Source organism: Serinus canaria, chromosome 5 (assembly GCF_022539315.1).
Source record: "Serinus canaria isolate serCan28SL12 chromosome 5, serCan2020, whole genome shotgun sequence".
Lineage (NCBI taxonomy): Eukaryota > Metazoa > Chordata > Aves > Passeriformes > Fringillidae > Serinus > Serinus canaria.
The window spans coordinates 38,212,472-38,233,423 of record NC_066319.1 but is presented as its reverse complement, the minus strand read 5'-3'; the positions used below and the strand labels follow the sequence as shown (position 1 = coordinate 38,233,423).

Sequence of the window (20,952 nt, the reverse complement as noted above, 5' to 3'; positions counted from 1 at the left end):
ATCCTGATATTTTAAGCATGTTATTGCAGGTGTATCTTGTGGTAGATACTGTCTGTTTGTCCTGGTAAATTTCATACTCTCAGTTGAGCCATCAGTTGCTTAAGGAGCAGTTCTATAATATTTTCTGGTGCATAATATGTCCACATAAAACTTGTTTAACATGAAATAAAAGCTACTTTAAACTAGAGATTATTACAAACTAATAAAGAGATTATTACAAGTAGGTAGGTGAAAACACAAACTTCTGCAGGTAAGTCAGGGACAACAGGCACTTTTCAAATAAATCATCCCAATCTGTAGTATTTGCTCTTTTTCCATAGATTTTTAGGAAACTTGAATACTGAAGGACCTAACTATGTGAAAGCAATATTAATGGCTGTGTTTTAACTAAGTATAAGGGTGAAAATGAAGCAACTAATTACAAATCTTCAAATATTGTGAAAACACTTCCTGTCTCATCAATACAGAGAAAGTAACAGCAAATATAGCTAGTTAACAGAAAATACATAAACTGTATTCTAGATAGTTTTTATAGTTTGTTTATGTGCACTAAAAAGTGGAATGAAAAGGCTGGCACTGGATGCTCTCCTTCTCACAGTGAGTCTTTCAAGACTTGTTTTTCTGACTAAGATTCAGTTAAGTCCTAACATTTTGATTGTGAACAGAAGCCCAAGCAATGAGGCTGAAAGAATGCTTGTAGACCAAGAAAGAAAAACTTTGTCTTAAAGATGAAAGAATTAAACTCACAGAGCTGCCTGGTGTTCACTCCCATACTGAATATAAGACAGCAGATCACAGATCACTTTCAGGAAAAAAATAGTGAAAACTATTGTTTCTTAACATTGCTGGGATCTGTAATACCATCTCTGAAATAAGTGATTCCTCATCATGATTATGACAAGACTTGAAAGAAATCTTATCTATTGGTGAAAAGTCATCTCAAGAGACAATGAAGAGCAAAGTTTTCATAGCCATTATTTTGACAGAGTGCTTTACACTGTTTTTTGGGGTTTCTCTAATTTTTGATAATACTTCTGCAGATAGCAGAGAAAGATGTTACAGCTAATTAAGAAATAAGCTACAGCATAGCTGAAAGATGACCAACATCTGATGCACAAATTTGGTTATATATATACTTATATTTCCATATTATAGCTAGTAATTAATAAATAATAAAATAAAATTGTTCTCTCAAAAGATAGTTATCAATTCTATTATTAACAATATAACATGCACATTCACAAGCATTACTGCCTCAGTATTTTAGACCAATTAAATACTGTGTAGTTAGACACTTGCATTCTGTATTTCTGACAACTCCAGAACTGCAAAAAGTTGTCATACTTGTATGATTTAATACTGTTCTTCATCTACAATAATTTTTCTTTTTTGATAGCTACAAGTATACTTTTTACATAGTCACAGCTTCTTAAGGGTCTTTAAGTATTTCTATGTACTTGAATTGTGTAATTTAGAAAAGCATTTTCAACACAAAAGTAAACTATAAACCAAAATGATATTTTGTGCTTCATATTTGACAGTAAGTCAAAAACATGACTGTAAAGAATGACAACAAAGCATTAACATCAGAACGCATTAAAAAGTTCCCTTACAAGAGCATCTTCCAATCACAAGCAGACTCCATGCAATAGGAAAGCCTGTCCTTCATTTGCAATAGAGGGTAATGGAAGCTAAATTTTTCTTGTTCTCAAGCAACTCAGCTTGAAAAATAATTAACAGTGAATAAACAGAACATGGAAAAGAGGCTAAATCCTAGATACTCACAATCTGAAGCACGAAATAGTAAAGCCATACAACAAACAAATGTAGGCATACTTGGTGAACCAGACAAAGATAAGTTAATGCTACTGTGAAATCTCTCTTTCATAAAGAGAATATTGATAGATTTTCTTTTTCCTTTTTTTTTGGTCAGGATCACTACATACTTTAAACCAGAATATGTAAAATAATTTCATCAAGCCTAAGGACTTGGAAAAATTGATTAACAGCTTCACAAGCAAGAAAAAAAGGTCATGATTTTCAGACCAAGAGAGAGAAAACTGTCATTTTGGTAATTGTTACCTAATCATTTAAAAATTGTTAACAATCTAAAAAAAATGGAACTAACAAAAAAAAATTAAGCCCCAAATTTCTTTTTATTGATTTTGTAATCATGGTATTGCAGGTGTACCTTGTAGTATATGCTGTCTGTTTGTCCTGATAAAGGACACAAGAAAAGAAAGAAATGGAACTAACAAAAACATTTTTTATCTGGGACCAAATTTCAGTCCCAATCATTTACAATTCTGTTGAAAATGAATAATCAGCTTGTCATCATCACAGTAATTTTTCCTTATATCCTCTGTTACTGCTAGACCTTAGCTGCCTTACTCATCTCTTCTCTTTAGAGCTTAGCACACATGCTGAATCATAAGGATGACTGTGGAGGGTATTGCAGTGCTGAAGAGAGGTCAATATTTCACCTCAGGGACTCTGGAAATAAAAATAAATTAAGTCAACAAAAAGTAGCTCTATTCATTCTTCTTAGCTTATATCCCACAACACTCTTAGTCAATTACTGACTTTGTAGAAGTGGCACAATCAGCAATAGAGTTTGCCCGCTATTCTTTGAAGATTTCTCCACTGCACAATTAAATCCAAACTTTTTATTCTGTGTATCACTTTATTTTCAATTTATGCTACTAGTTTGAAACCTATTTCTCCTTGAAGCAATCAGGTTCATTTACATCTTGATGACAGGACAAAAAAAAGTCTGTATATAAAGTAGTGTAATAATTTTCAAAGGAAAAAGTCTGAATACAACCATACTAGAATACTTTCTCCAAGAACATTGATAGCTTTCACTTTCCTATTTATTTTAATAAATCTCATTCTCTTTCTTAAAATTATCTCATTTTTATCCTTAATTTCATGTAATGCACAATTTACATGCTACTTAGCACTTTCTCTGCCCCATGGAGTGCTATCAGAGAAAACAAACGGGATTCCTTTTTTGATTAAAGCAAACTCAAAGATGCCTCAAACCAGGAATTCACCTAGTGCATTCTGACACAAATGGTATTCAGTCCATAGGTCTTGACTACAGCTAATCTGAAAAAAAACCCCAGACAATCAAAACACCCCAAACCAAACCGAACCAAACCGAACCGAACCAAACCAAACCAAACCAAACCAAACCAAACCAAACCAAACCAAACCAAACCAAACCAAACCAAACCAAACCAAACCAAACCAAACCAAACCAAACCAAACCAAACCAAACCAAACCAAACCAAAAGAAATTCCCCCCTCCCCATTCTGGAAAGGGATTAATGTGGACATAAGATGCTGACAACTACTTCATACTCCAGATCCACCACTCTCTAATTCACACTACTTGCTAACACAGGCATAGTGAAACAAAAAATTGCAACTTATGAACACCAAAAAAGGGTTACGGCAGGAGAAGCAAGTGCATGTGCTGGCCAGGCATATTAGCCTTTTTAGAATCCAGATTAATGATTATCAAAAGAATTCTTTGTTGATTATCAAAAGAATTCTTATGCAAACTCATCTGCGTATCCAAAATAACAAAGTAATTTGCATAAAGTTTCCTTAGAAAGTTGGCTAAGGAAACTAGCTTTTCATATTAAACACACAGTTTTGGGTGGGTTTTTTCCCAATTTTTAAGGAAATCCAACATTTTGTCCAACAAATAAACAAAGCAAAATCAGATTAAACACTCGGTACCTAACTTGAAACTGTGAAGTGTTAAGTATCACGAAAAACCTACTTAAGGTAACTCTACAAGAGTTTTGGTACCTACAGACCTTATTGCATGCACAGTATGCATGCATGCAGATGCTCTTCAGAGGGAAAACTGTCTGGATTCTGCTTTTATGACATTGGAAGTTTCCTCTATGGGCTGCTGCTACTGAAACAGGTGATCAATAAGCATACAAAACATTTTTCCTCTCTTTCGTCCTAGGGTTTTGACATTAAATATTTAAATTAATTCCAGAAATTGGCTTGAAAGTCTAAGCTGTGTGAATATAAAGCTTAGCCCATGATAGATGAGTCAAACAGCAATTAATGGACCACGTTTGCATGCAAATTCACTGCCATTTTCAAAGGGGTGAGGAGTGTCTAGGTACTGAAGAGAGGATGAATGTTCAACTGGAAATTCATTAAAGTTTACAATTAAAGATATCAAGCTTGATCATGCCCTCAAATACTATGCAGACATGTATTTTCTGAATTCTGCACAACACACAGTTTGCAGAGGAACAACAGGTGATTTAACAATGCAAACAATGATGTGTCTCCAGGCATCATTCAGTCAAAACCTTATGGCAGCAAAAAGAAGAAATGCAGTATCAATTAAAATTTTGCTTCGAAAGCTCAAAAAGAAAAACCATAATCCCTCTCTTCAAGGAAACACCTCATTAACATTTACATATTTACTCACACTTAGCATTCATGGACTAAATACAAAAGTTCAGTATAACAGCTCCTCAGGGTAATTTCCTTCAGATTCTGCTCTCCCTCCATTAATGACCTACCATCTGACCTGCACTTCAAGCTGCAAGAAGTATTAACTCAAAAAATGCAAGACCTCAAGCAACCAAAGACTCACTGAAGTCTAAACTACGGAATAAATCGCAAAATACTTGCTTTCACTAATGAAATTCCAATTCCAGTGAAACCAAAGAGTTCCATGCTCTATTAATAGATAACTGCCTACAGAGAAATCACAGCCTCTGCTACATCAGAGTGAGAGACAAATTGACACTACAAACACAGATTTGTAGTGTCCCTAAACCTTCTCCTACTATCCTGTTTGAACATCTCACTCTGCAGATTTCTTAATGCTTTGAAAACTGTGAATTACACACCCTGATAAATTAAACAGAGCACTATGGCAAAAGACTAAAAAGGCATTATTTTGGGGGGGGTGGGGGGTGGGGGGGTGGGGTGGCATTCTACACAAATCAGAAAACCCATGCAAGAAACCAAGTTTGGCCAGTTTCTTCTCTAGTTAAGTCTCCAGTGGACTAAAGTTCCTACTTCAGAGGCAAAAAATACCTCATGATCTCCTAAATGTAGCCAAATATTTAATGGCATTTTCTCCTGGAAAATATTCATGCTAAAGCCAGCACAAATATACCCAAGGTAGAGAGTCAGAGCACACCTAATCATCTTGGAAAGTAAAGAATTATTATATATTTTCAAACTGGGTTTGTTTTTTGAAAAACTAAGTAGCCAAGTAGTGAAGAACCTGCCCTTTTCTGAGATGCAAAGGATTCCTGATGCTCTTCAGCATCATTCAATAGTTTTACTCCACGTGTCCCAAATACAGCAATCGCTGGCTTGCTTTGGTGCTTGGGGAGATTCACTTGGTTTATTCTGAGAAGGAGCAAATAAAACATGGATTAACCATGTTCATTATAACATGGACTTCCTAAAACATGAATTTAGTCAAACTTTCAATGGATTATCTTTATTTAGGTACAGAGGAAATGAAATGTGACATTTTAAAGCAGTGTTGCAGGGAAATGCAATCAGACTAAAACTAATATTGCTTATCATAACCACTGCTCATATAATTTTTCCTTTTGTGATCTCCCTTCAGGATCCCTTTTACTCAGCATTACCCCCAAAGAAGAGACATCTGTGAGCTTTACCTGAGGCTACTGATGTGAATCCCAATCAAACTGACAACTATTTAATCAACCCCTCTTTCTTTACTCCCTGCATTCACTGTGCAATTGTTAATGTTAAATCTCAAATTGTTTTTCTTTTTTAATCTACTCTATATCTTACTCCATATCCCTTTCGCTTTTTCTCAGGACTTGGACTGAATTCACAGGGCAAAAAGGGTATCTTGCAGACAGGTGTTCTCTCTCTGTTCAGCCATCCTGCTGGCAAGGAATTTCCCCATGCCCATTCATCAGCTACCTCTCAGAGAAAAGGATGCAAATGAGAACAACATCAGCTTGCTGTTGCCTTCCCAACGGAAACCAGCCATTAGTGAACAAACATAGATCTTGGATCCTCAAAGCACAATAAACATTCCCTTTACTTTCACTTTCCTCCTGAAATAAGTTTATGACCAAAATCATCAGTACTCAACAGCAGCTGCCTGGTTCATAAACAACTGTGGATACAGCATCCTACCTCTTCTTTTCCCATTCCCAAGTATCAGTGGCAAAGGGAAAAGTAGGGTAAGCACCTTGAGAGGTGCTTATGAGAGAGAAGATAGGAGGATACTGTCAGATATGCTCCTGCCAGCCAAGAACTTGATTAGCACCCTTAATCAAGAAATTCTAAAGGGTACCAAAACACAGAGTACCAAACCAGACTTCTAATTAAAAGTACAAAAAATAACATCCCACACTGTAGTTTGGTTTGCAAAGGGATGACCTCTGTCCCAAGAGTCATGAGGCATTGTAACTTGTCACCTGAGTATTCCCTAATTAAGGGTACAAGATCTGTAAATATTTTTGCATTTATATTTCTTGTTTTTACATTTCATACAGCTCTTGGGTTTACTATCTCAGTGAGACCCATTCACTCCTGTACTGAGAATGCCTTAATGCTCTGTAAATCACAGGCAACACAGAGTTCTACACACTACTCAGTGTAAAAGGAAGAAAATTACTTTAGCAGAACAAAAACAAAACCAAAATGCTAACAAGAAGCTGACTAGCTCTAAGTACAGACATTTATCAGTTATTAGTCATTAGTCGAAACTGATAATGATGGGAAGTCAAGCATAGTGCATCTCGTCATTGTTTTCAATGATGATAAAGTGCTGCCTGCTGCCAAGCTGTGCCTCAAAATGGAGAAGGATTCTTTAACTTGCTTCAGATGAGCAACTGGGTGCCTGCCAATTTTTTACATGAACAGTCATAAGCATGTTCCTGCACAGCAGGATGTGGTCAAACTATTCAAAGCTGTAAAACCAGGTTTGCTTGCCAGTTATGCTATTGCTTCAAGATCAGTGTACTAGAGGTGATACTTTGCCAGCCACGAAACCCTTGCTATTCCTTAACAGCAAATTATATACATCTTTAATATTTAAAACTCTGTATAGAACTGACTGTTACCAATTAAAAAACTCCCATGTTTACAGAATTAGTTAGGACTGGAAATATATCAAACACACAATCTCCTAATCTCTTAATGAGCTTTAAAAAATCACTTCCTTCAAGCTGTACCAACTAACAGGTCCCCTTTCTTGTCTAAACCAGAAGAAAAGTAATTGTAATGACTTACTCAAGTCTTCAGCTGCCAGCCCTGTAATGATATTAACATTCCTGTCCACAAGGTGTGATGTGGCTAATAGGTTGCTGAGACACTGTACTGCATTGCCTCCTGCTGGAAACCACTTCTTCAGAGTATTTTATGAGGATCACACAATGTGAGTATGCCATATGGAATCTCTACTGAGTGTCTGTCACTAACTGGATTACTCAAGCAAGAGATATTTCTCAAGAAAGGTAAAACTGTATTATGACCAACAAAAAAAGTTATTTTTTTCTTGAATGGGTTAAGACAAAACTGAAGGTTACAGACAAGAAAATGATGTTTTATTTTTTTCAGAGGATCAGTCATAAAACACACTGAAGATCTTCAGTATCCCACAATATCTGTTCACTAACAAACATATCTTAGCAAATACAACCAAACTGTTGAGTTTGTTTTTTTAAGGGGGTTGATACAGGAGAAGATGGATGTCAATGTTTAGCCATGCTTTAGTTGTTTGTTTATTATTCACTTGAAAATACATACTAAAAGTAGTATCAAATATTTGAGTTTATACCATTTCATTTGTTTTCACACATACAAAAAGTAGTTTGCATATTTGCTCAGCAATCTAATGAAAGATCTGAGATTACATCCACTTGCACAGCTCAATACAGTGACAGAAGTGCCTCAGTCTGCTTCCGAGTAAGGAGCAATGCTCATGCTGGAAATATCAAAAATTACACAGAGGTTCTGGCATGTTACAGATATAAAAAACATTTTTATGGCCTTTCCAAGACATGGACAGTGCTCTTCATTTTTTGAAGAAGAAAAGAAGTATTCAAATAAAATCCAAACAGAAGAATCCCAACTAGCTAATCATTGAGTATGCTGCAACTGCAGTCCAATTAAATGCAGCTCAGTAGTATAGCCACCAAAAAAAAGCACGATGAAACTGGATTTAAAAGACTAGTTGGAAGTAATCCATATTTACCTGTCATAGGAAATGCATAGTTTATACAATGTCCATTCTCTATAAATGTACTTTATTCCTCACTTGAAATCAAAGCAATGTGTTTGAGCTGTGAAGGTTTTCACATTATTGTTTCTTACTCAGAAAAATCAGAAATCCTGTGAGTTAACCCACAAAAGCTACACACACTACATAGGTTCTCTGTGTAGAGTTGCCAAATGCCAGGCTGTTGTGAAGAAAATCACAGTGAAAAGCAATAGATGCAGCTTCACTAAACACAGTGAGTGCAGACTCTTGTTAGTGTGTAGGTAGCTCTCTATCATATGGAACCAGCTATGGTGGTCACTCAAATGACGTTGCTGTCTCCAGCACCACACAACAGCAACCAGGAACAAAGCAACACCATGTGTCACGAAACATTCAGTCTCCATTGCCCAGTGACCTCTGAACTTTACAAATGCATTTTCTAGAGGACAGACACAGCATGCTCATGTTTTACTCTATTTCTGCTTCTTCTCAACCTGCTCTCAATTCCCCCCTTCATATTTGATGCCACTTCCACAAAAAGATTTTAACTTGCAGTGTTATGAAGGCCTGAGGCAACCCCGGATCTAACTTTCAATAATTTACATTTGTTATGCTAAGCATATACATCCCCTGAATTATATCTAGTCCCTTTGTGGTCTAATGTAGAATCCCTCTCCTATTGTTCTTGCTGTTAGCACTGTAATAACTACTGCTATTGCAATGTTAACAAAAGACTACTAATAATTCAAGTATGGTACGAATTCCCAAGGAATCATCAAGTGAGAAACACAGGTTGTAAAGGTAGCTTCAATTTCAAGGACCTATTTTGTAGATTCAACAGTAACAGCTGTAAAAGCATCACATATTTGAAGATACATGATCAATAGTTTTATTAATAACAATTAATTTAAAACAATGGTGCTATAAATGGCTAGTGGTATCATAGTACTACAGCTTAATACCAAATATTTACATCTTAATTTTGTGAGGATTTATTATTCTATTAATTTGTTTTTTCAGCTGCAGTATCTAGTAAACACTACCTGTGCTTTCTGCTGATATGTCTAAAGATGGCTTTACTAGTGGTGACACTTGAGCCATTACTATCCAAAATTATTATCTTTATTTATTTTCAAGGTGATCACTTGGAAAATATTATTCCTTAAACAGACAGCTTAAAATCAATTAAATAAAAATGTGTATTAAAAGGCCAGACAATGAAATTCTTCTGACATACATAGAAGTTTCATGGTCCAAGTATGCCTGAAAGTCCACTTCAACAAAGAACCAAAAACTGAATTAATGAAAACAAAAGTATCAAAAGATCCTTCTCTTTTGCTGAAAGCTGTTACCAGATGCTCACTTTTCGAATGCCCTGTGCAAGAAGAAAGAACATAAACTTTTGGAAGGGCTGTTGGACGATTCCCAGTAGTTGTGCTGGGAAATATCCCAGCAATATTATTATAAAAGGGAAAAAATAGACCCTGAAAGTAAAATACCACCAATAATACATTAAGATTTTTTGCAATACATACTCTTGACAGACACAAAAAATATTTTAAGCACCAGGCAGAGGGGGCTTTCAAGGTTAAAGTAGGAGAGAATGCAAAAATGACTGAAAAGAGCATGAAAATTACAGTGTTTGTAGAGGGGGCGCTTTTATCAGAGGACTTCTCAATAGAACATAAATTCAATTAACATTATTGATATCATTAAAGATCATGAACCTGACTCTAATCTAGTAGAAATTAGTTACATGTGGGCCAACTTTGGTTATTTACATTAAAAATCAAAATTTTCAATATTGGAAGAGTCAGATTAAATTTTTTGCCTGGCATAAGGAGCTTCATCCAGTCTAAGATCTTATCTCAGGAGATGTATTCCCTACTTGGACTGTTCCTCCCTACAACTTATTCCTATTGAATTAAAAATCCATTAAAAAAGGGTGTGTAAAAAACCTAAACTCCAACCAAAGAAATGACAGAAAAACTCTTCCCTGAGATGAGAAATGCAAGGAAACTCTCATTATGGTGAAGAGAATGAAAACAATTACTGTTCTGTCAAAATAGGAAATTGCAGGCAATGAGTGATCCCAGTAGAAAAAAGAACCCAAATTCTTTCAAGTCACGTAGGAGATGGGTAAGACTTTGAGAGTCAAGGACCACATGCTGATTTTTATCTCCTGCATGTAAAGCAACAAAAGGAGGAATTGCTTGCATTGTTGTATGTGGTACTGTTACCTTCCTTAAATGCATATTTTTGCTACTTACAAACCTTTATAAATCCTTCTGTCCCAGTTAACTGTCACCCAATGCATTTCACCAATACAGCACACTGCAAAACTAAGCCCTAAATAGCTTTTTAGATTGGCCAATTTGCTGAAAACTATCTTGTTTTAGAAAGAAGACAGAGAGTAATGAAGTGCAAAAAAATACAAACATAACTTTTCTCATGAAACACAGTGATGCCATTTTAATGGACACTACTACTGTGAAGAAAAAGTTGATTAGTAATCAGACATTTACTACAAGGGCTCTCCTTTGAGATTTTCAAGAGAGAAAAGTAAACAAAATAATTTTCTTCCCCCAAAGTAAACCAACCCCTGCCCCCCTCCAAAAAAAAAACAGAAAAAAAGAAATTTTCTACTGAGTGATGATATACTTGTAGAGACTTACTTGAGATAAAGCAGCATCCCGTTGCTCTATTACTGCATTCATTTCCTCAGCTATTATTTTCTTTTTACGTTCTTTGGTCCTGTGTATTCGGTTCAGAATTATAGCTCCATTCTTCAGTATATCTATCCCTGTGTCTGCATTGTTTATTCTGTTCAGTAATTCCTGTAATGTCTACCAACAGCATTATATGTTAGTCAGACATGAAGTTTTAATATATTTTATTTAATATAGGGTTTTAATTAATAGGCACATGTGAATTGTAAATTGACTGAGTGAAGTTATTGAATTTTCATATTGCAGCAAAGATGTACATTATTAGTGTGTCAATTCTTCTTTTTCCCACATCTTAGTTCTTGAAACCCACTCAATTGAACTTAAGCCTCTAAGATATAAGACTGACATCAAGAAATCTCCTCAGAGAATGGCTTACCATGTCATTTTCTTCAGGGTTAATATTTTCTAGCCTAGAAAAAAGGGACACAGAAAGCCTGATCAGTAGCATTTCCTTAGTGCAGCAAAATGAGTTCGCTTTTTAAATCTTTAGAACCTCAAGTAATTTCATTCTACTAGTCTTTAGAGTCAACCATGACACTGAACATATTAAAGTGCCACCTGCTCGACTCCATCTTTCAATAATGCTCCATATCTTCAGCACTGACTTCAGACTGTTAAGTTATTAATGTTTACTGCTATATATGACTACAAGGATCAATTGTTCATATGTGCTTAGATGAAAAAAGTTCCCCAGTGATAGAAATGACTGATGCTTTTATTTTATTTATTTCTGGGCTTACAACTTACATGCTGGGTTTTTTTTTTTTTTTTTTTTTTTTTGTTTTTACTGCACCCCAAATGAAACAGAACATGACTTTTGTTGATAGGATTTTTTTCATTTTCAAGGAATTCTTTTTCCACCTCTTTCTTCCAAAATGAGGGAAAAATCCCAAACCAGTTGAAGTAACTTAAAAATATTTTGATTTTAAATCTTGCATAACATAGGAAGCTAAGCCAATTCTCTGCAAGGCCCTTATTTAATTCTGGAACAAACCTGCCTGCACTTTCCTCCCTTTCTATTTCAACAGAACATATATTGACCTGTCAAATACAAAGATGATACGAGGAATTTAGTCATACAGCATTGAATACTGGCTGTGTAAAAGTAGTAAGTGATAGCACAAAAATCTAATAAATGGGATAGTACACATTTTATTTTACTAAGGTTAGTTAAATGGACAGAGATCTCTCTTCTGGAAAAATGAGCATATTAAAGTTACCTTACCACTCCACTGCTACTTACTTAATGGTGACTTCTATTAAAAGTAGCCTATGATAGTTTAAGACAGATATAGTACTATTAAGCATCTTCTACACAGCAACACTTCAGCAGTGCTGTGACAGGCACTGCTCCAAAGCAATGATTTTAGCTAAAACACATTATAGAACACTTGACAGCATGCTACCACATTTTCCATTAGTTTTTGCAGACAAGAGTACATAAGGCATAGTAAATCAATCAGGATAGAAATTTTAAAATTAAAAAGAAATATTTCAGAATATACTATCAGTGTATAACAGCTGTTATATCTATATGGCATTCACAAGCAGTAGCTACTCCAGCATTTTCAGTCAGCACCAGAACTAAACAAAACCAAGTAAAAGCTAACTTTTGTTGGGTTTGACTTGAATTCATAAAGTAACACAAATAATAAAATATCCAACAAAATAGTATTAATTATTATATTATTATAATAAATTATCAGAGCTGGATCCTTGTTTTAGGTCCTGCTTTAAGATCCTCTTTAAGATCCTGCTTTAGGTTTTTACATAGTTCTAAGTACCACTTCACGTGGGACTTAAAAATGGATCTCCAGCTAGTTTGTATTCACAATGAAAAGAACAGTATTTGTCAAAGTAAATTGGCAGGACTGACCCAGCTTCTCCAGAGGACTTCTACACTGCTAAAAGTGTGGGTCAACAAAATCACCCTGCCAACCAACAGGCTGGGTAAGCAAGATACCTTAGGGAGAAATGGGAGTGGAAAAAAAGAACATGAACTTCTGCCATAAGCATACCTTCAGCATGTTACTGCCACAAGGGAACTGTCTGTAGGTATACAAACACCTCCTTAAGTGACAATATTTTACAAAAAGTAGCATCCAGAGCTGTGTATTTGCCCTGTTAAGTCTCCCTGTGCTGTGCATAGACAATGAATGAAACCATCATGATTTTAAACAACAGTAATCAAGGATTCCTCCTCTCCCACTTCTAAACACATTCTGATAGCATAACCCATAGGGCCAACAAGGCTGAAAGAATTTTAGTTGTTACAGTTAAATAATGACAATAGAACTGCTCCAGCTGCTAATTTAAAGAAAGAATTAAAGCATTTAATAAAGGTTGGCAGGCTGCTCGATATTGCACTCTTTAAAGTTCTCTGATTGGAGTTAGTCCAAAGCAGATGGGAAGAGTGACTTGGGCTCTAAAACTTGATGAGTGTGGCACAAGTAGCCAATGTTCTTTATAAAAACCCCAAACCTCTATGTGCTCCACATTTGAGACAGGGAACTTGACCTTTTGAACAACCACCATAAGGAAGAAAGAAACTATCAAGGGTGGTAGTTGGAAAAGAAAGCTGATGTTCTCCACAGGGAAATCTCTTAAACCAGTTCTGAGACTGTGAATGGCATCAGGATATCAGACCTTTCTATAAAGCATGGGAAAGAACACCCAAGTGGATGACAGCTAGTACAACTGCTGTTCTCTAAATGATAGCAATAAAATGTAATAGCTTGGCTTCAAACTATCAGTCAAGGGAGTAACTGATTCTCCTGGGAACTTGTACTACTTTGGCATTATCAGTGTTTCCAGAGCCTTCTGCAATGACACACTTTTGAGGAGGGTACTATGCATGTTCTCTGAGAAATGGAGTTTCTTCTCTTTTCTCATACTTTTGCCTAGAACTAAGTCAGTTTTCAAGAACATGAATGAAGCAGACAGAAGGGCTTGAAGGGAAAACAAGTGAAGGTGTTCTGAGGGATTCATGTGTGTCAAGAACTGCCACTCCTGTGTCTATGGATTCCACTGCAGAAAAAACAGTAACATGCCAGAAATCCAAGTCATTGACCAAGTTTATAGACCAGAATAATTAATTTTCTGCATTACTTGAGTGCTTTAAGATCAAAGATCTTGAGTTTATGCTAACTATTTATATACAATATCATGTGATGTTTGAAGCCATACAACATTTTCTTTACTCTTGGAACATACAAGAATACTCTAGCAACTTGTAAATTCTACAGAGTAATGGTGGACAAACTATGTGCAGATTATTGAAATTAATTTAGATAATATTCTCTGGCCCTAACTATAAAAATACCCAAAAGAAGATGACTGGTTTTCTGCCCGAAAGAGGAGTGCTCTTAGTAGAAACAATTAATTAAGACATCATTGCCTGTCATTTAGTAAACTAATAACTGCATCTATTTGGCCTCCTGCCATGGAAAGCTAGTTTCTTTGTATTTCTCCTGGCAGAAAAGTAAGAGAAATTTCTCAGCCACTCTAGTCTTTGGGGGACTACCAAAGATGATCACAAAGATCATCACAAATCAGATGGTCAAGGATTGTATGAGAAGCAAACTGTAGCTTCAAAGCTGCCTACATCCCAAGGGAGAAAGAAACCACTCTTGATAATTTTCTCCTGACTTATTTCTGTTTAACATAAGATTGCCTATTTCTGTGGTGTTAAAATGGCATAAATAAAAATCTATGACCTATTAATTGTACCCTTATTACCTTACAAACTGCTCCTACACTAAAGTTAGGGAAAAAACCCATATATTTTTACTGTGTCACCCATATATAATTAGTAGAAATTTTGCTGAAGGAAATGTCTAGTGGGCTTAAAGCCTTGATTGATTTCCTATATGTTGCAACTTTTGACTGACAATCTGGTACTCCGTGTCAAAAGATCCCTACAAAATGTCACATTCATCTTATTTCTCCCTCAATAAATCAATACTGAAGCTTTTGATTATATTTTTAATTTTTGTGATCAAAATTATTCACCTCCTCTCAGTCTCCAGAGAAAAATACGATTTTATAAAACAGCTAACAAATTAACCAATAACACAGTAAGAATAGCCCTAGTCTATTTCATTGCACAGATAATAATGTGCTAGGTTTTCCTGTAACCACTGTTGAGCAGCTTATGACTGTCACAGAGTGACACAAAAGCCTTTTTACAGGGTGCAGGAAATGTACACTTACTCTTTGAGAGACTCTTCTAAACGCTGGACTCGCAGAAATGCTTCATCTCTCTCTTCATTGGCTAACCTAAGCCTTGCCATGACAGCCTCATCACGTTCCCGTTGAGCAGAATAAACTTCTTCCACCAGAGCTGCAAAAGTGTGTTCAACAAACAAGTTTGACAGGGAAAAGCACTATTAGATGCACTTATGTTGGCCTTTGCCACCCTCTCCTAAAATCAACACTTCTCCAATGACCTTGGATTATTCTGCATAAGGTCTATATGGCTTCTTAGACACAACACTAAATTGCTGTTAATTGTTACAGTCAATACTTTAAGGTATTAAATAAAGCTATGTGTTTTCAAATTCACCCCGATAAAATCTAACAAGGAAAGAAAGTGATTTGCTGGGCATTCTGAATACTTGCTTAAAGGAAAAGTAATTCTTAAAGCTCAGAATCATATAAAACACTAGCAAGTTTCTTCTAGGACACAGAGTTAAAAGTAATCATATATTAAAACTACTACCATCAGACTGCTTCCTATCAGGGTGGCACAGTGATATTAAAAATTCTAATATTTTTATAGCCTGTCTCTGGTATCACAAGAGTGGCACAGCTGGCATCTCTCCTTCTCTGCCAAGCCTTTACTTTATTGTGTAATATACTGTTATATTATCTGTTACAGCATACATGGACCTTGGAGCATTAGGTACCAATAAACTAAGATTTACGGTCTATCCTTAGGAGCAAACTAACACCTTCAAGTCATTCCTCATCCTGAGCTTACATTTTCTCCCTGCCTCTCCCCTGTCAATATGTCTAACACCATCTCTGGCACACTGCCAGAATCCTTACCCCGACCCTGCCTCCACTAAAATCTTTATTCATACTTTCATCATTTCCCTCTGCAATACTGCAAATCTCTCTTCACAGTCATCATAAAACCATGCATTCAAAATGTCTAGGGACTTTCAGGATGCTGTAAGACTGCTGTCACTCCAAGACAGAGGACTATATTCCCTCTCACTGGAACCTCAAAAAACTCAATTGAGATCTATAGGTTCCTGAATTCTCCAGTCTCCTTGTCCCTTCTAGTCTGTCAGCCTGGGGTATAGCCATAGTCTCCTAACCTCACATTACAGCATTATTCAAATTTTGATGTTTATTTCTCAAGAACTTTCTCTATTAAGGCATTGCTGCTGGGGTTCCTTACTCCCTACAGAATTATCTGCTCCTCTCTCAACCACTGCTTAAGTCATTACGATCTCAAAGAAAGGTTTCCTCCCTCTTTTCTTCCTCCCTTTTACTAAAAGCCTAGAGCTTTTGTCCCTCCATTCTTGCCTAAATTGAGATCAACTTTTTTGCCTTTATTTGTTATTTTACTCTTACTTCACCTCTGTACATTATTGCATAAAAAACTTCACAGTGAAATATATAATGAAACATTATATTCTTCTTTACAGAATGAAACTATAGAAACACAGTAGCAGATTTTTGTAGCAACTATATTACTGGCACAAAATACATTTTATCAGTACCAAGAAAAAAGGAATTTTCTTGTCCTCAAGCTAGGGAGAAAAGTGTCACTGAGGAGTAAGGAAGCATTTTTTGCAGGCCTAGCAAAATGTTGCAGGCTAACAGCCCATTACACAAAATCACACTGGGAAAGGCAAAATGTTACTTGTGAAAGTGCAGTCTTTCCCCTCACAAAAAGTCTGCAGAGGAGCCACAAACCTCATCATCAGGTCAGAGCTGTAACAAGTTGTGTCCCAACAACACCACCAAAAGAAATTCAGCATCAGAAGCACAGAATTTGAAATGCATGCAAAAATTAACAAACACTGGTTAAATTCTCTTTAATCCAGAAGAATAGTGTTTGGTTTTTTTTCCTTGAAGATCTACTTCCCCTGTTTGCAACAAGAAAACTTTGCTTGATGTGGAATGGAAAAACTAAGGACTAAGGCAGCTGTAACACTGCATTTGCACTGGCTGGTATCCAGCAATAAGTTTGCAGCACTTGCAGAGAATTCATCTGATACCTGTAAAGGCAGGTGGCTCAGCAAGGACAAGAAAACACCATAGGAGGTAACCTAGGCTGTGCATTTCAGCTCACCAGACTTCCATTTCGATTGCTGAGATGTGTAAAATACACATCTCAGCAGGGTAAAATACAGTGCAACTGTTATGTCCTGACTGGATCTGGAGTATACAAGCAGTTTGATTCTTCTGATAATTATTACCTATCAGTACCTAAATATATTTTTTTGCTATGATTTCTGCAGTAAATTATGTCAGTTTACCTAGCATCATAACAGAGACACTTCACCGAGAACCCTTTCCATAAAGCTGCAAGTGGAAACGCTAAGCAATTTTCACCTTGAAAACAACAGCTGCAATGAATTGAAAGTTGTCTAAAATAACTGAAGATTTGGCACCTATTACTATTCTGAGGTTAATTATTTTCCAGGTTAGCTAACTTCTTTCTGGCCTGTTCCAGTGCACCACTTCTGTCAGACCTTAGAACACCCTCACCCCAGCATGAAACCCCACAATTTGCTGACTCCTGCAATGGATCTTGAACGTACATGCACACGTAGAGTGACTGTCCTTTGGCAAATCTAAGTCCCTCTCTGCATAAATATGGCCAATAGTAATAATGACTATACAGGCATTTAAAAAACAGATTTTTGCTTCATTGTCATTTTGTAATGTACATGTAACAGTATGAAAGCATTCAGAAAAAGGTATTTTTCAAGTTAGTTAAGCATCCTGCTTATCTGAAATCTTACCACCCCTGACAGCAGCTGGGACACTAATTGCCTTTGAACAGTGAACCCTTTCCCCACCCAAAAGTCTATTACAAAACACTGTCTTTTAACTATCAGCTATGAAAAGTAACTTTAATTGAGCAACTCTTTCTTGTTGGTTTTTTATCCTTCCATTAAAGTAAAGCATTGGTGTAAATATCCCACTGACCAGATCCACAAACTGTATTTAAAAATTCTATACAATTAATGTAAATTCTATATTATGTGTGTGTATATATATATATATATATTTTTTTTTTTATATAAAATTAATGTAAATTCTATGTCATTCTATATCAATTACAAGTGTCTGGATTTTGGTTCTGTTTCTTAAAACGAATATTGCAAGTCAATTGTTTAATACTGAAACAGATTAGGGAAAATGTAGAAAATCATGCAACATGCTTGCACAGTAATCTAAGTTAAAAAAAAAAGATACTTAGATATATGGCATTTGAATACAACATAGCAATACTGACACTTCTGAAAGAAATTACTTATTTAAAAAATACTTAAAGACCTCATCTAGCTAATTTTAATGGTCTGCAGAAGACTAAGTCATCTGATCTCTTCATCAGCCAAAGCTGAATTTAGGTTTGATGTTTTTGTTACCCAATGGCTACACATTTCTGACTCCTATTTAACATTTTATGAATTCCTTTTTTCCTACTCTAGGGAATATTATGACAGTCACATGATTACAGGTAGTCTGAACATTCCCCATTCCCACTGAGCTCTGGATGAGTCACAAGTAGAAGTTCAGGACTGTAAAGACCACAGCATGCTTGAAATAAGTGGAATGCATACACATTTAGGTCTCAATGCAGCAGCAAAGCAAAACATTTTGTGCCATATCTAGGAAAACAAGTGATGTATAAGCTGTCCAGTTAGAGTCTATGAAAGAGTGACATGAAATTCCTTCATATTAGAAAGAGTAAAAATCATCCAGATTATTATCCCTATGCTTCTTGAATATGTGAGGTGAAAACTGATTGAGAGTAACACCAAGTCATGCTTCTAAATTCCATTAAAGATATGACATATCCAGCAAAATACTAACTCCATACTGCCACACTGACTTGGAGTCTGATCCAAAGGAAAAACAGATCCAGCTACTTTTTCACCAGGTGCTCTGGTCACCATTACAGGGTTTTCCTTGGAGACCTTCTAGTGGCACACCAAGCACCCCTATCCTTTCCATCTTGAGGCCTGACCAAGAAGAAACACAAATTCATACAGAATTCATATTTTAAGTAAGAAAATGACACACAGAAATGAAGTATGAGTAGTCTAGTATTAAGCTAAAATGAAATGTGTAATTTACTAATTCACATCTATATATAATGGCATTCAAGAGTTAAAATATTTAAATCCCAGTGAACCGAATTAAGAAAAAGGATTATTTTCCCATGCTTGCAAATATTGTAGTATATAAAAGTACAGCACATTTAGTTTAGTTGTATAAAATTTATTTTTAAAAATAATTTAATAACATCTTTCTCCTTGTAACTAAAATCCCTGCATACTCTAAAAGAGCTCTTTAGTTTAAAAGAATCATTATGCTAAACTCATCAATTCTAAAACATTTTTAGTTTTTAGAAAAGAAAACAATTGTAAACAGAGAGCTTTTGTAAGGTAGATAGCTATTACAAAGTTCACTTAGAAAATCAATATAGCATTTTAGCTGGAATTTGCTCATTAAACACCCACAGCTCTAATGCAAATTATGATGGAATGAATAAAGCAAATACATATGCTTCTTTCTTTTTATTAAATGTAAAATCTACTGTTAATTGCATCTGGTATGTCATATAAACTTTTCTCCTTAACTATTAAATGGAAGCTTTTACAAAAGTCATTAGAGATTCTCTTTCTTTGACTTGTATAAATTTCAATATTTGTTCAGTAAAGGTTCACAGCAGTTAAATTACATTAACAAATATTATTAGCTACTATGTAAGCCAACTAAGTAAAATACTTATATTGCAGGTAAAACAAATCAATGGGTGTTTACAATAATATTTGGATATGTCCATTTTTAAACAAGCTTATCAAATATCATGTAATTCTTAGTCAAATGAGGGAGACTCAAAGTAGATTTTTTTATCCCAAATACTCAAATTTGTTTAGTAAGCTAATTGTTTTCTAATATGGGCAAAAGTAAATATGAAGAAGATGAACCATACCAAGTATGAGTTTACTGAGTCAAAGCAGTGTACATATTTTCTTAGTTAAACCTGATTCTTTTGGCAAACTTATCTCCTATACTTTTTAAACCACCTTTAAAACTGCAGTGCTGAGAAGGTGTGCTGGAAATCATTCTAGTTTAAACAGTATTTCATGATTTTCCAAACATGGAACTTTGGAGGAAGCAAGGAAAGCACAACTCCCAGGATAAAAGTCTGTTTGCTTATTTCCTAGAGGTCATCTGTGTAAATAAAATAAACTGAGTAAGAGAGGCAAAAGAGGAAAATGTTGGGACTAAAAACATTAATGGCAGCAGAAATCACTTCCCATTACTCATTAAGAAAAGTAAAATTAGAATACAGGCCAAGTCTTCTTAAGAAAATATGAGATCACAATACACAGCTCTACTGTATTTCAGAAGATACTGTAAATACTATAACACTACAATAACTGGTTTTCAATATAACACTACAATAACTGGTTTTCAATATAAGTAAGTTTTACAGATATTTTTAATTTTATTTAACCATATGGATATATGCTTGTTCTCCTTACAGAAATACCAACATGTATGTGTCAAGCACTCAAATTAGAAATCAAAATCCTCTGAGATTTCCTTCTACTAAATTTAATGACTCAGCTCACAACTCCTAAATAAGTCAAGCTTATCATATCCAAATTAAGCAAAAAACCCTGCATTGCCATGAAAGCCTTTAAAATGTGTCATTAATTGGTCTCTGCTTATACATGTTACAAAATGCAGATAATCCCCAGAAACGTTCAAATT

At 35.4% G+C, this 20,952-nt stretch overlaps 1 protein-coding gene across 8 annotated transcripts in view; it reads right to left on the bottom strand.

Moving 5' to 3' along the window:
• MIPOL1 (mirror-image polydactyly 1) overlaps positions 1-20,952 on the bottom strand; it is a 182,934-nt gene that overhangs the window by 105,205 nt on the left and 56,777 nt on the right. For all 8 annotated transcript variants that reach the window (XM_050975880.1, XM_050975875.1, XM_050975878.1 and 5 more), the window contains 3 exons: positions 15,190-15,319; positions 11,354-11,387; positions 10,924-11,094 (listed from right to left, as the gene is read on the bottom strand). In XM_050975880.1, the coding sequence (XP_050831837.1) occupies positions 10,924-11,094; positions 11,354-11,387; positions 15,190-15,319 (335 nt within the window). The remainder of the gene's footprint in view (positions 1-10,923; positions 11,095-11,353; positions 11,388-15,189; positions 15,320-20,952) is intronic.